This window comes from Pelobates fuscus, chromosome 2, assembly GCF_036172605.1.
Source record: "Pelobates fuscus isolate aPelFus1 chromosome 2, aPelFus1.pri, whole genome shotgun sequence".
NCBI lineage: Eukaryota > Metazoa > Chordata > Amphibia > Anura > Pelobatidae > Pelobates > Pelobates fuscus.
The window spans coordinates 86,823,269-86,839,170 of NC_086318.1; the positions used below are offsets into that span (position 1 = coordinate 86,823,269).

Sequence of the window (15,902 nt, forward strand, 5' to 3'; positions counted from 1 at the left end):
TGCAATAATTACACTTGCAGGGTTAAGTGTAGTGGGAGTTGGCACCCAGACCACTCCAATGAGCCGAAGTGGTCTGGGTGCCTGGAGTGTCCCTTTAACCACCCGCTCATAGTGACCATAGACAAGTGCAGCCTGCTAGTAATACCATATGCAGAGAGTAAGGCTGATCTTCTGTTTTTAGCACAACAATATGAAGAGAAGGGAGTAAGGAAGTGGGCAGCAGGAAACCTGTAGGAGCAGCCCACGTGCTGATTAATCTGATTACAAGGAGAGTGACTGCAGTCTTCACACTGCTGGCTGTGCTGCAACTTTATAACCAAACTATAACCAAATATAACCAAACTAGGGCAGCGAGGACTGAACTTGGTACAGAAGCACTCACCGAACTACAGGTCCCGTGAGGCTCAGCCACCCGCAAGCCTGGCTGAGCACCACGGGAAATGCAGTTCGGCAACAACTAGCTCGGCCATCACGTGTTTCGAACGTTCCGTGTCAGTAACGTTCCGCTGCAAAGGTTGAAATTTCCACCAATGAAATCCTCGCCCGTCCTTCTAGGCAGCCAATCAGAGCGCAGGGCGGAGCTAAACGTGGGCGGAACTACGTAGTCTGGTCCAGGCTGGCTAGGGCGAGCGCGGGAGACTGCTGCTCATGTTTATTAATGAGGCGGGCAGCCAATCGGCCACGCCGGAAGCGCACGGCTCATGAATAATCCAGCGAGCCGCTGAGCGGGACTGAGCTGCAGGAGGAAACGGTCCGACCCTGCGAACATGGCGACCGCGATGTACCTGGAGCACTACCTGGACAGTGAGTGTGGGGGCAGCCTGAGGGAGGGGGCGGATAGCGGCGCTATTAGCCAGCACCGCAAAATGGCCTGAATACGGGGCTGCCGAGCGTCTAATTAAAACTGCGTCACCAGATAGCGGGCGCGCACTTACGGCGCCTCACCCGGGCGTCATGACGTAAGGGATGTACGTAACCCTGCGTGCTCGCTCTCGATTTAAAACTTTATTGTTCCCAGTGTTTGTAACAGTAAACCGGCGCATTCTATGTATAGGGTGTGACCTGTGGTTAGACATGGCTGCTGATATCATGAACTCCTGTAATATCATTGATTGAGCTACTATAGTATTGTGACCTCTTTAGCTGTGTGTGTGTTGTACATGAGTTAAAATTACCCCCAGCTATCAAACTACGTCATAAAGGGACACTATAGTCACCAGAACTACAGCTTGTTGTTTTTTTTTTCTGGTGAGTAGAATCATTACCTTCACAGTAAATCAGAGAAAATGCAGTGTTTACATTACAGCCTAGTGATAAATTAGAGGACCACTATATAGTGCCAGGAAAACAAACTCGTTTGCCTTTCCCCAGGCTCACTTGGCGCTGGGGACTCTCCTCCCTCTTCCGACGCATGCGCAGCAAGAGCCGTGCGCGCATTCAATCAGTCCATAGGAAAGCATTTCTCAATGCTTTCCTATGGATGCAAGTGTCTTCTCACTGTGAAAATTAGTGAAAAGCGCCTTTAGCGGCTGTTAATGAGACACTAAAGGCTGGATTAACCCTCAATGAAGTGGTCTGGGTACCAGGTCCATCTAGGATTAACCCTGCAGCTGTAAACATAACAGTTTCAGATAAACTGCTATGTTTGCAATAGGGTTAATCCAGGCTCTAGTGGCTGTCCCATTGACAGCAGCTAGAGGCGCTTCTGTGCTTTTCGCAGTGAGAAGATGCTGACGTCCATAGGAAATGCTGTGCATTCAGCGCTGACATCGGAAGAGGCAGGAGAGTTCCCCAGCGCTGGGCTCCCTGCTGTGTTTTCTCCCCCAGGAGCCCAAGCTCCATAAAGTCAGTGACAGATTGGAAGACTCAACTCACTCCCAAAGGTAAAAGTGTAACCCCTTCCTCTCCCTTCAGCCCAGCGAGAGTGGGGCCCTGAGGGTGGGACCTAAAGACCCTATAGTGCCAGAAAAACAAGTTTGTTTTCCTGGCACTATAGTGGTCCCTTAAGTCATCAGAAATAATCATCCCTAAATCCCTTTAATCCGATGTTGAGGTTAGGACTGTATCAAATATTTTGTACTCTTGCCCTTGTACATTAAATGTCAGTTGCCACATATCTGACCATTTTCTAGTTTACCTAAATCATTTGCCATTTAGCTTATCCCTCCTGGAACATACAACCCTGTTACATATCTTCGTATCATCAGCAAAAAGACATGCTTTACCATCAAGACCTTCTGCAATATCACTAATAAAAAATATTAAAGAGAATGGGTCCAAGTACAGATCCCTGAGGTACCCCACTGGTGACAAGCCCATGCTTCGAATTTACTCCATTGACTACAACCCTCTGTTGCCTGTCATTCAGTCACTGCCTTACCCATTCAACAATATTGGAATCCAAATTTAAATATTGCAGTTTATTGATAAGCCTTCTATGTGCAACAGTGTCAAAAGCCTTACTGAAATCTAGGTAAGCAATGTCTACTGCACCACCCTTATCTATAATTTTAGTTACCCAATCAAAAAATCAATAAGATTAGTTTGGAGTTGGAGTGCCTATGAGTTTTTTCTTCTAAGATTAGTTTGGCATGATCTCCCTGAAGTAAACCCATGTTGTCTCTGATCTTGAAATCCATGTGATTTTAGATGTTCAACAATCCTATCCTTTAACATGGTTTCTATAACTTTCCCCACTACTGAAGTAAGGGTTACTGGCCTATAGTTGCCCGACTGCTCACTACTACCTTTCTTGTGAATGGGCACAACATTTGCTATCTTCCAATCTTCTGGGACTACTCCTGTTAATGATTGGTTAAATAAATCTGTTAATGGTTTTGCTCGTACACAGACTGCAATAAAGGTACGATGTTGCTATATTTACGGAGGGGGGTGGGGGGCATGGGGACTAGATGGTGGTTTTTAACACTATAGGGTCAGAAATACATTTGTGTTTCCAACCCTATAGTGTTCCTTTAAACTATAGGCATTATCTGGGGACTTTGCCGAATTCACAAAGACAGTGACATCAGCAGTGGGAGGCAGGTAAAGGTGAGATTTACATATCTGAACATGGCCCTGTGGAGAGCCACTATCTTGATCTGGAAAGTTATCTTCTGAACTTGCGTCAATGATGTACTCATGAGCACAGCAGTGAAGTTTATGGAGGATCCTGCAAGACTGCAGAATCCTCCTTAGACACTGCCAATTCAATGCAACAGTCACTGGTGACGGCTGTTGCAATTGACACTGTAGCTCTTGCTTGAGTCTGAGCCAAACAGAGGAGAAATACAGAGACTTTGTCTCAACATATCTATTGACTGGGTTAAAATTTAAGTGCAATTCCAACACCATCGATATGAATATTTGATAACGATTCTATCTTTATAAAATACTAATATGTTAAGGGAGAGATGGCCAGTAGGTGACTGTCATTTCAATATGTTCTATATAATATATAGCTCTCCCAAGAAGTTTCTTGCCCTTCCCTCTTATAGTTTACCATGAATAGATTGTAAACCTGTTAGGGCAAAGTCCTCCATAATCACTTGTTTCCTGTTAAAAATGTCTGTCACTTTTCAGTATTTCATAAATCTGTGGAATTTCACAGATTTAGAGACAAGGTAGAGACTATTTTGTCTTATCGTAAACCCTAAAGTTGGGAAAAGCCAGAGTTCTGTTGTCTAATCCCAACAGTTTCCGCAAGTGACTGCTGTGAGGTTCAGGAATGGTCTCGCTTACTGAGATACATAATTTACAGATGCTCTCGTATGCTCAAACATAGATCTGTGTTGTACTCTTGTGCATGATCAAAAGTAGAGCACTGATCGGCCTACTGGCAAATAAGGCACCAGAAGCCTAAGAAGATAGGGTGGCAGGAGGGGACAGCTTGAGGGAGTAACCTACCTTCTATTGGATCCTAACCAAAGATGTCAACTTTTTCTACAACATCAATGTACCCCATTCTTGCCAGGTCCTACTCTAACATCCTATTGCCTAGCTAGTCTCTCTCATCAGCTGTTATAAACAGAGGGTGATTGAAACAGACATCTTCTTTCCCCGTCCTTGTGTTTTGTTGTTTTTCTTTATTTGAATGTTTTAATGTAATTATTTCTAGGTATCGAAAACTTGCCCTGTGAACTCCAGAGAAACTTCCAACTGATGAGTGATCTTGACCAGAGGACAGAGGGTAAGTGTCCTGTACCATTCATAGCTCAGTGATGCTGGTTTTTGTTTTTCTATTTAAAAAAAAAAAAAAAAAAAATTTTCACAACCATATTTGGCAAAGCCTTTTAACCCCTTAAGGACCAAACTTCTGGAATAAAAGGGAATCATGACATGTCACACATGTCATGTGTCATTAAGGGGTTAAGCACAGAGGTGACATAAATTATGCTTTTAGAGTTGGAAACAAAGGGCTTGCAGACCATAAGCACCCAAGGTTCCAGATGTTTATGGGTTTTTTTTTTTTGGGGGGGGGGGGGGGGTTCAGGACATGTGTAGGGTGGCTGTCTGAGCTAGGGGAGGTCTAAAAAGTCTGCTAAAATAATTTAACTCTTGAACAGATTATTGGGCAGTGAAACTGTAGGAATGAGTGCTTAACAGAAAGGTGCTAAGATTGACTCACTTCACAGCGTTTTTCTGTTCTGTTTCTAATAGATAAGAAGAAGGAAATAGACACATTGGCCAGTGAGTATATTGCAAACGTACGGGACTTCACCCCAGAGCAAAGAGTACAGCATCTTCAGCGCATCCAGAATGCCTACAGCAAATGCAAAGAGTACAGTGATGACAAGGTGCAACTGGCTATGCAGACTTATGAGATGGTAAGGGCAGTCCGTTATCATATGTTTGGTTCTTTTTTTAATGCATGTGTAAAGCAAAGCCTAAACTTGCTTGTTTAAAATGTTAAAGGAGAAGTCCTTAAAATAAAATATTAATATAATCTTGTAAAATACTCATTTTATTATTATTGTAGATTGAAATTTGGTTATCAAATCACTTGACCTGCCTTTCTCACTTGACCTTTCTGTCAGATTATTGGTTTTCCCATCCAGTGCATCCATTTGCAACTGACCTTTTCAGAATCATGTGCTTTCTGGTTTTGAAAAGCAACAGATGGTTGCAAAAGTTGTCAAAAAGTAAACAGTTGTGTGGTGGTGTGTGGTTTTTTTTTTTTTGTTTTGTTTTTTTTTCTTCTCTCCTCTCTCCTTGAGTAACTATTTTACATGCCATTTGACTAAAAGGTGGACAAACACATACGTCGACTGGATGCAGACTTGGCACGATTTGAAGCTGATTTAAAGGAAAAACTGGAAGGGGCAGAGTTTGACAGTTCCTCAGGACGCACAATAAAGAGTGAGTCCGTTCTATAAAGTTGTGGGCAATTGAACAAATGCAATCATGACATGCTCCTCTTCTAGAATTCTTCAGTGTTTCATAACTGAAGCATTTGGTGTTGGTAGTGTAGAAATACCTTTGCGGCAGTGAATTTACGTTTAGTTATGTCTTTTGCTTTTGTTACCTCAAGTAAAAGCTGCATTGGGATAGATTTACTTTTAGGTGGAACTGGTTATCTGGCCTCCACTCAACATTGCCATGACCTAATGTATAGTTAAAGTTTAATAAGTTTGTGTCGTTTGGTTGTTTTTTGTTTGGTTTGTTGTTGGTTTTTGCAACTGTAGCTGTCAGAACTTGATTATGTGTTCAAGACCACAGTATGTTTTTCATATGTTGAGGTGTGTGCTTTACAGATGGATTTAAATTAATTTATTACGATTATAAATATTTGTCTATCCCCTCAATATTTTCCTACATCAGAAAATCGTGGTCAAAAAGAAAAACGAGGTTCTCGGGGACGCAGGGTTTCTGAAGAAGACACTGTAAAGAAAAAGAAATTAAAAGGAGGGTAGGGAATAGCTTTATTTTATATTCTCACGCTAAGGAAATCCTTTCCATGCACTTATATATGTGAATATTATAAATATATCCTTCTATATCTCTCTCGATCTATCACTAATATATACTATACTATAATATATATATATATATATATATATATATATATATATATATATATATATATATATAATTTTCTCAAAGTTTGTTGACTGCTGTAGTCAGTTTTGTTTGCATCATTTCCATAATGTAGCACACAAATGTAGACCTGTTTTTGCCAGTGCTTATTTATATTTAGCTACTCTTTCCCCCAAAATAGATTTAATTTGTCTTGATGTTTGGGAGTACCTGATGTTTAGCAATATAGGGACCTACATACGTTCATTTTCTTGTATGGTACTTTCACACAATGATTTGTTCGAACTAGATCTGCCTATTAGCTGTGTATAAGACCACCAATTCAAATCTCAAACCTCTTCAAGCACTCTGTAATCGTATTCTCTGCATAAAGAGACCAACCATGGTTTCTAAAATGAGATAATGAAACCCTTTCCATGTGGCAATTCTGTCTGATTCCTGCTAGAGTTTGTAATGTTTGTACAGAGTATTTTTTTTTCTTTCTCATTTTCTAAAACAAATGTGTGTTTTTAGAAGAAGAAAAAAAATAAATAAATTCAGAAGCGATTGTCCTATTTATATCAATCCACTAATTACATAATTGTATACATGTACTATGATACATCTTGCAGGATATGCATCTTGTAAAACCTCTTTATTCATTTTCCTTTTTTTTTTTTTTTTCTGTTCATTGTAGGCCAGTGTTTTCAGAGGCAGTGCTCACTGTGCATCCTTCAGATGTCTTGGATATGCCAGTAGATCCCAATGAGCCCACATACTGCCTGTGTCACCAGGTGTCCTATGGAGAAATGATTGGCTGTGACAATCCAGATGTAAGCATTTTCTTTAACATGTGCATGCTGTACAGCCTAGGTAGTGTTCCTTTCCTACTGAAAGAAATCTAACCAGTAGCCACAAATTCTGAAAAGGTCTAACATGTGGTGTGTAAGGCAACTGGACTATTTCTCCTTAATATTGGGGCCCCTATTATTTCTAATGCTGTCTGGCTACCGGCATGGAATATATCTAGCTATGCTGCTTCGTTCTATTTATTTGAACTCTAAAATTAATGCAACATTTGAAATGGGACATTGTTAATAAACATATTGATTTGTTTGTACCCTGTTATCTGAAACTGCATAAATCCTGCCTTTACCTTCTGTTATCACTTTAAGTCTGTACAGTAGTGTTTTTTTTTTTTTTTACCGTTCTTGCCTTATTTTAGGTGCTATATATTCATAATTTACTAGCCTGTATGTGCATGGAAATTAAACTGGACTTTAAAGATTTTATTTATTTTTCTTTACCTGTAAAATGGACAGCTACCACCACACCTACAATGAATACCTGTCAGACCCCCACGCCTTATTTTACAATTAAGCATGCTATTTTTTAGCAAACATGTGGCAAAGTGAAAAGCTTTAAGCAGCTTTCACTGCCACTCCATACCCTTTCCATTAGCCATTCTAAGTAGTGACTGCTTGGGAAAAGACATAATCTTGTGTAATAGATACCTATGCCATGTCATTGCAACTTTGCAAGAGCATCAGTTTAGCATAAGCATGCGAGTGAACCTGGCTCCTGGAAGGTTAAGCAACTAGGAGATGAAGGGACAGAGTAGAGCAGTTAAAGTAATTTTCCCCAGTACACCAAAATGCAAAAATGACACTGTTTAATTTAAATTTGGAAAACTGTAGCTACAGGAAGGATTTTTTTTATTATTTTTAAAACTAGGATAGATGTCAAGCCTGTGCCATAAGCACACTGTCAATGACTCAGGATAACGCTGCACTGATTCACTGTGATGAGTGAAAATGCGACTAGGAAGTGCACTTCATATCCCACAATTCTTTGGACAGATGTTTCTGAGAACTTGTTGGAACCTGTTTCTGGTTAGAGCAGGAAATGCTAGATACAGCTTTACATGAGGTGTTGTGGTCTTGAGTCTGCTCCTACATTTGGCATGTTGGAGTTTTCTAGCTAACGCTAGTATGCAAAGATACAGTATTTTGAATTTGCGTTTAAAGAAATATTTGTATTTTAGTGTCCAATAGAGTGGTTCCATTTTGCTTGTGTGGACCTCACCACCAAACCGAAAGGAAAATGGTAAGGCTTTTTTTTTTTTTTTCCTTTTTAAATATACATGTAATTTACTACATTTTAGTTATCAATTTCATTTAAGTCTGTGCACTATATTTAAAATTTAAAGCAGGAAACACAGGCTAAAATTTGTAAATTGATTGCATTCTAGCATGAAGTTAAGTGGAATATGATATAAAAGTCAGTTTATAAGTGTCTAAAATAAGAAGTTAAGGTGAAAGGAGACTGACAAGTCATCCAAATAAGGGTGAGGGAAGATGTATTTTACTGAAACTCATGAACAGGACATGCCATTTACCACCCATAATACTTGATATGACCATACAAAAAAATACAAACGACAATAGTGTTCACTCTGGACACCAACACCCCGCTAAAATCTGAAAACCGTGATATATCTATCTCTCAAAGTGTGTTTCGGCTACTGTATGTATGTATCAGAATCTTCTATATCTTTTTATTTTTTATTTTTTTTCATTCTTTATTTTTGTAGTGCATGAAGGTATAACAGTGAATGTGTGGTACCCCAACGGCATTCCACACACGTTTTAATGACATTAATAACATTGGGGTATTTAGGTACTTGGCAAGTTTTTTTTTTTTTTTTTGTAAATGTTTTTATTTAGTATTTTCAGTTTCAAATTGTTCCAGTAAACATAGTATTGTATAGACATGCAGTAGGTGGTGACACGCAGGTCGCCGTATGGCACTTGTGTAAGCAGTATTCAAGCAAGTAGGTAGAGGTGACTCGCAGGTCACGTCACGGCTTTATGGGAAAAATGTATGAGCAAACAAGTAATGGTGACTCGCAGGTCACAGCATAGTATTTCTAGAAGCATTTTATGGACATGTAATCGAGGTAGGTGCATAGATCACTGCATAGTATGCGTATAGTTTCTCCACCTGCACAGTTCAACCTCGGCCCAGGGGAACGAGCGCAGTCCGAGCGGCGGCGGCTCTGGTCAGGGCACTCTAGGTTTGTATTGCATCTTATGTATGCCGGCCTCCCCAGCTGCGCCCCTCCCCATGCGCCGAGTGGGTTTTCGTGTACCGTGTCCGTTCGCATGGCTGTGGTGTGACGGTCAGGTATCCCTCCTGTGAGGTGGTCTGGTGTCGTGGCAGAGTGTTCTATCGGTCACAGTGGGGTTCGGTAGGACGTCCAACCCCCGTGATCAAGGGTCGGTTCGTGGAGGTGCAATTACTGTGGTCTCCCCTTGGGGAAGTGAGTATCGTCGCAGGAGCTGTTAATGTCCGCTCTGTTGTCGCTCCGGCTGTGAGCCATGCTAATGGTCAGTGTGTGTGTGCCAGAGGGTAGGGGGGAATCGGGAATGACTTGTCAGGGAGGGTAGGGGAAGGGTGCGTCTGCGTCCAAGTCCCTTCTGTCTGAGTCCGTCCTGTGGTTGTCCGGTCTTTTCGTCCCCTCAGTGTGTCATTATGGGTCGTATCGAAGTCTGGTCGCAAAGTCTGCCCTTGTGGTGGTCAGTATCCATTGGGTCCATATTTCCATGTACCTGGTCGTTGCGTTGGATGTAGTCATAATGAGTTCCTCTATGGCCCTAAGCTCCTCCATTTGGGAGAACCAGGATGTTAGCGGAGGTGTCCTTTGCCGTTTCCAGAATTGGGGTATTACCTGCTTGGCAATATTTAGGATTCTGATGGTCAGTGAGTGTTTGTAGCGTGTTCTCGGGGTCTGTGTGTGGTGAAGGAGCATGTGTTCTGGAAGGAAGGGGGGTGGTATGTCGGTATAGGTTTTCAGGATGCTGTGTATGCCCCGCCAGAAGGGCTGCACCAGTTCACAATCCCACCAGAGGTGGAGTGCAGTGCCGGTCTCCCTATTGCACCTCCAACTGAGGTCTGTATGTTCAGGGTCTATGGCATGCAGTACCATTGGGGTACGGTACCAGTTCGTTAGCAGCTTAAACGCTGTCTCTTGGGTTTTGCTGAAGACTGAACAGTGGTGTGTCAAGTAACACATCTGTTCCCATTCTTCCTCCGTGAAAGTCTTCCCTAATGTTCGTTCCCATTTCCCCATGAATTTAGGAGTCTCCGCTGGTGTTTCCCTTTGTAGCAGGGCGTATATGTGTGAGATCCCGTGGGGTTGCGGGTCTGGCTCCATACATAGCCTCTCAAATGTGGTGGGGTCGCGCTTCCTTGCCATGCCCTCAGGGAGGGTGTGCACATAACTCCGAAGCCGTCTGTGTTTAAGGTGGTGTAAAAGGGTGGGGGCGGTCCCTTCCAGTAAGGTCGGGAGTGTCTTGCATTCCGTCCCCGCCAGAAGGTGATGTAGTCTGGGGACTTTATGTCTGATTAGGTCCCTGAACGCGTTGGGGTCAAGCCCCGGGGGGAAGCTGTTGTTGTGTGTGAGTGGGAGCAGGGGAGACGGGAATGGGGCCAGTCTACTTCTCTTCGCTACTCTCTCCCACACCCTCAGTGTTGCGGTCGTGTATGGCGTGCCCAGTCCTCCATAACCCCCTCTCCCCGTCCACGGGACAGTGGACAGTGGTGTCCCCGTGTCCGTTTCCTCCGCCTCCTTCCAGCGCTTGTGAACATTCTCTTTTGTCCACTCCATGACTCGTTGGAGATGACATGCGTCGTAGTACCGGGCGAAGTCCGGTATGGCTAAGCCCCCCCCTATCTTTTGGCAATGTCAGTGTAGTTAGTTTGACCCTTGGCCGTTTGCGGTCCCATATGTATTTCCCGATGTCTTGTCTCAGGGTTCGGAAGAATGAGCTGGGGATGGTGACCGGTATGGCTTGCATAAGATATAGCAGGCGCGGGAGAAGGTTCATCTTTATAACTTGAACCCTACCCAGCCATGAGATGTGCGGGTATGCCCATTCAGATAGGTCTTTCCGGAATCTGTCCAGTAGGGGTGTGAAGTTGTGTTTGAATAGGTCAGTGTCTTTCCTTGTTAACCAGGTGCCCAAGTACTGTATGCGGTGTTGTGCCCATTGGAAGGTATGGCTCTGTCGTAGAGGGGAGGCTCTATGTTCCGATAGGTTCATGTTCAGGATGTAGGATTTTGCGTAATTGATCTTAAGGTTAGCAATCTCCCTAAAGGTCTCAAAGGCCTTCAGGATATTCGGGAGTGAGACCTCCGGGTTGGAGACGAAAAAAAGGAGGTCGTCGGCATACGCCGCGATTTTGTGTTGCGTGTCTCCAGATCCAATTCCCCTGATTGCCTCATTGTGTCGTATGTGCGTCAGGAAGGGTTCGAGCGTCAGCACGAAGAGCAGGGGGGATAGGGGGCATCCCTGCCGCGTTCCGTTGGTGATGGGGAAGGCGCTCGTCAGGGCTCCGTTCACTATGACGTGTGCGGTGGGCCCGTCGTACAACGCCCCGACCCACCCACTTGGCAAGTTTTTAATACATTAACATGAGGGGTCAACTGCATGCGCTGTAGCTTAAAGGAATGTTCAGCGCTTGAAACAAGATAAAAATAGGTAATAAGTTATGCATCAGGATTGTCAGACATTGATAAACAGTGGGTCCCTGAGACCTTTTTAAGATTCAGAGCTGTGCTTCTTCTTGTGGTTTGAGTGTAACCATGGTCAACAGGTGAGGTGTGAGATACAGATCTACATATTACTAGAAAACTAACAGATTACACCGCACTGGCAGGTTATACATGTTACTTAGCGGATGCGTGCGCGACCCAGCTTATCAGGTCGAAGACAGATGTTTAGTGTAGCCCTATGTCATGTTTCTCGTATTGGGAAATTATGAGAACTGATAGTGGCAGTTAGGTATGCAGGCTAAACTAGACTAGCGAGTATCTAGTATGGGGCACGGTATTGCGCTAAACTTCATCTTAGTTGACTGTAAAGCCTGGACATAGCGTAAAACCTGCTTGGTTAACAGGCTTGTGAATCAGGCTTACAAGAGTATGAAGAAAAGAAAATTAGATGCTAGTCTCAAACCCGCATTATGTACAATATATGGCATCCATTATAACATCCAAGCATTTGCTAGCCGTTCATCTAGCGTGGTTATAGCAGAGTAAATGCTACTAGTAAGGTAATTAATAGGACACTCGCAGTGAGTATTAAGTATGTTAAGAAGTCGTTGGGCTTCAGTGAGATTGTTGTAAGTAGTTAATTAGGCCATTATGCAGGCTATTCAATCAGGTCTAGCACCCATCGATTGGTGCTTATGCTGGTATAGATTTTTAACTAGCAAGAAACATTTGCAGTGTTGTTGCTTGTCTGATTAGTTATGCATAGACAAACATAGATAAACATTCTGTAGAGGGACATAAAATTCAAGTTAAAGATTACTAGCAAGGGCTTCTGAGCATGTAATAAATCAGGGTAAACCATAGGTAAAAGTACATAGCTGTTTGCAAGACTCTGGCACGAACGGGTAAGTCCAGTTAAAGTTCAGCCGACCCCTGATACTGGGAAACGCTGGTGCTCTGTCAGGCAGTTCTTCTGGGTCTCGAGCACACATGGGGGTCCACTCTTGTCCCCAGTGGGTCGTGAAGGAGCTCTCCGCTGGTTTCGTCTCCCTGGGTGTTGTCTCGCTGTATCCCGCCCGGGTCCGTCGCCAGTTGGAAGCTGTGATGCCTTCTGGAAAGCCTCTCGGTCTTTCTCTCGAAGACTTGAGTGCTGGGTTTTGTCTCTTTGGCCGGAGGAATCCGGCGTTGCCGAGTGGCAGGTTAGGTGTGCAGGCTTGGTCCCATCCTGGTGCTCAGGAGGGTTACGGCCGGTGCTTGAGAGGCCTGTCAGCTTTTCCCGCTGTGAGGAGCTCTGGGGAAGGCGTTGTCTGGGGGCTCTGAACGGGCCACTACTCAGGAGGCGCCGGGTAGCCGCTACACTCTGCAGTGCTCGTTTAAGGTGCCGACCTTTTGTGTGGAGCCAGAGGTTGTTGCGGAGTCGGTAGAAGAATGTTAGGGTGCATTTGGGCGGTGTGGGGAGAGCGTTTCTTCTCGACGCCATCTTGTCTGCGCCTCTGTGTTCCCGTGCTTGCGGGAGTTTCGTCGCTTTGTGGATTCGCGTTGTGGGGGTTACTGTCCCCAGCGAGGACCGGGATATCCCCCGCCGGTCCAGAGGGGGGGGCAGCGGGGTAACCTCCGAGTGGGACGTGTGAGCAGGACCTGTGCTGAGGGATCGGCCGCCTCCCCCTCACCCCAGGCTCCGCTCCAGTGTAGGCCGCATGGCCGGTAAAGGTGCTCCCGTGGCTTGTCGACGTGGGACAGGTATCGCCGTGTGCCCCGTGAGGTCCTGCACCTGGTTCTGGGCATTTTGAGACGTTAACATGGTCGGATCTCTCTGGGTATCCCGATTTGTGCTCGTTGGCATGGGAGCCCTCACTGAGCACGTCCGCCCATTTTGGCATTCAGGCCCCGCCCCCCAGAATCTTCTATATCTTTTAATCGCATAAAACCAATAAAATGGGAAAGAATATTGCACTCACAAATGTAGTACTACTATAAGTGGTCAGTTGAGCATATAACAGGGAAATCAAAGCCCTGTAGTAGATTGCAGGTTCGTCCCTGGAACCGGATTCAGTCCTCAGTCCACCCTCCTGTACTGGGTCCAGATCCCTTCGAGTGTTGAACCCGAATCCAGAAGTAGATGGCACCAAACTGGAGAGCTCTACCTTGAGGTAGTCCAGTGAGATGAAACCAGTCGGCATTGAGAGACTACATACTCCTATTTTCTCCAGTTTGGTGCCATCTACTTCTGGATTCGGTTTCTATTCCCCCACTCGAAGGGATCCGGACCTGACATGTACATAGTTATTCTGGAACACTTAAAGGAAAATTGATAGGTTTTGATTTTGTATTATGCCTAGATTTCTATTTGCACCTTTATCTTTATACACCACACCATTTTTGCTTTGTATTGATATGACCATAGAAGGGATTTAACAGTCAGATGTGAATTCTAACCCTAGGTTCTTTCACAAGTTTACATAGTCTTACAGGTAATTGAGATCTCTCCCGTATAGAGGCCTAGGTTGCATTGTAACTTGTGGTGTTTATGAGAGATGGCCTTCTCTTGGCCTCTATGCTGTCTGAAGAACCCACATTTTACTTTAAGGGCTAAAATGTATCCTCTCTTTTACAGGTTCTGCCCTCGCTGTACCCAGGAGCGAAAGAAATGATCACAACTCACATCGAACTGTGATGTCAACTTTGTCTTTACTACTTTAATGTTCAGCTTTTCTCTTTGTATCATCCCCTGTCATTTGTCATTCTTCTGGATAGTTTCATATTGAAGCACAGAGGCAGACAGGTTTGCACGGCCAAACTGTGCTGAGTAGAACATCTCTTCCATTGGAGGCTTTGTTGCACTTTGAGAATGGTACCTCTGTATTTTTTTTCTAAAAAAATATTTTTTCTTTAAATTGTTCCATCCAAAGTTTATACGTCTACCAAAGTTAGAGTATACTTATCATAAAACCTGAGAGGAAGAGGCATTAACAGATCTCCTACTTAAAGGTGCAATCCTACCAATGTCCCATATAAACAAAGACCGTGACTGCATAATTGCAATTCTGCTACTGTACCCTTTTTAAATATAAATCAGACAAAACCAATGACCGTTCCATAACTAAAAATTTGGGAGCTTAACATAACTGTACTTCTATCCCTAAATGTTCTATTTCGTGAGAATGAACCACTCTTGCACCCCTACCATTGCAGTATTGATATGTAGGGGATCTAATTCATTACCTGAGTCTCATTAACCTCGCTGCTACCAGAGCAAGGGTTTAAGCTGATGTGGGCACCATCCCATGCCCAGGGCTTGTTTTGCTGTGATCCTTGTGCCTGGAAAATATTGTTCAAGAGTGTAGACCTTGCTGCTTCAAGAGGTCTTGGATCTGAACCCTACATAGTGCTACCATTTAACAATGCAAATTTTAATATCGGGTCCCCTAAAGTTTAATAATCTTGGGTGTGTTTACTTTGTCAAAAATGTCTATAATTTTCTCGGTTTATCCCTCACGCTCCCCATGACACCCTGTTTACAGCCTGTGAAGGATTTTCATCAAGCTCCATTAATATAAGCATGGACTCCGTCAAAGAAGCTTCCAGCGCTTTAGAATTAATCTTTGGTAAATAGTTAGATATATGAAAGTGGCGCTAACGACAAAGGCAAGTGCCATGGAAACCAATAGAATCTGGGGCATTGACGTACAGTTTTTCCTGCAATGCCTTTTGCACCCTTCCCTATGTGAAGTGTGAAAAGACTGTAGGAAATAAAAAAAAAAAAAAAAAACTCAACTTCATAATTTTATTTTAGTTTGTGTAATTTACATTCCCTTAAACATCATTGACTTTAATTTGTCTGATTTTATATTTATAGAAGTTCTGTAGCAAACACTGGTTGCTGACAGTTTATTTTGGGCTTAGGAAAAGATTGTCCCCCCCCCCCTTTTTTTTTTTCCTTTTTTTCATTGCTTTAAAATGCTGCAGAGTGTGCCAGTCTCTGTTTTTATTTTCTAGATGTAAATATAAAAAAAAGTTATAAAAGAAGAGAAATATATAAATATCTATGTGGAGATCACAATTTATATGTATAAATATTCTTTTGCAGACCAATCCTTTAATGGCCAGAAAGCAGTGTCAGATGCAATATGGATGGTTCTTGTGTATAAATATAGATTTTTATTTTTTCTCCCCCTGGATATGTTGCGTAATTATAAGTTTCAACTGCTCTACTATTCAGTCTTTATTTGAAACACATGCATGACTAACTTAAATTGTTTGAAGGTGGCTTTGGTGTAGGCCAGTCTAACTTTGATTTAAACTTGAGTGTAAGATGTGTCATTATCTTGAC

General features: G+C 43.2%; 1 protein-coding gene across 1 annotated transcript; it reads left to right on the forward strand.

Moving 5' to 3' along the window:
* The first annotated feature begins 608 nt into the window (after nucleotides 1-608).
* On the forward strand, nucleotides 609-14,437 carry ING5 (inhibitor of growth family member 5). Its single transcript, XM_063442426.1, has 8 exons — nucleotides 609-804; nucleotides 4,118-4,189; nucleotides 4,660-4,826; nucleotides 5,247-5,358; nucleotides 5,821-5,908; nucleotides 6,713-6,848; nucleotides 8,060-8,121; nucleotides 14,187-14,437. Exons 1-8 carry the CDS (start codon nucleotides 768-770, stop codon nucleotides 14,221-14,223), a joined length of 711 nt encoding a protein of 236 aa, XP_063298496.1. The 5' UTR covers nucleotides 609-767; the 3' UTR covers nucleotides 14,224-14,437.
* Nucleotides 14,438-15,902: the final 1,465 nt, after the last annotated feature.

Bases quoted from the DNA above. Each gene is read 5' to 3' on its own strand.
- ING5 (XM_063442426.1), top strand. From the start codon at position 768: ATGGCGACCGCGATGTACCTGGAGCACTACCTGGACA. The intron at 4,827-5,246 runs GTAAGGGCAGTC...TTTGACTAAAAG, and splicing joins CTATGCAGACTTATGAGATG to GTGGACAAACACATACGTCG. The intron at 8,122-14,186 runs GTAAGGCTTTTT...TCTCTTTTACAG, and splicing joins ACCAAACCGAAAGGAAAATG to GTTCTGCCCTCGCTGTACCC.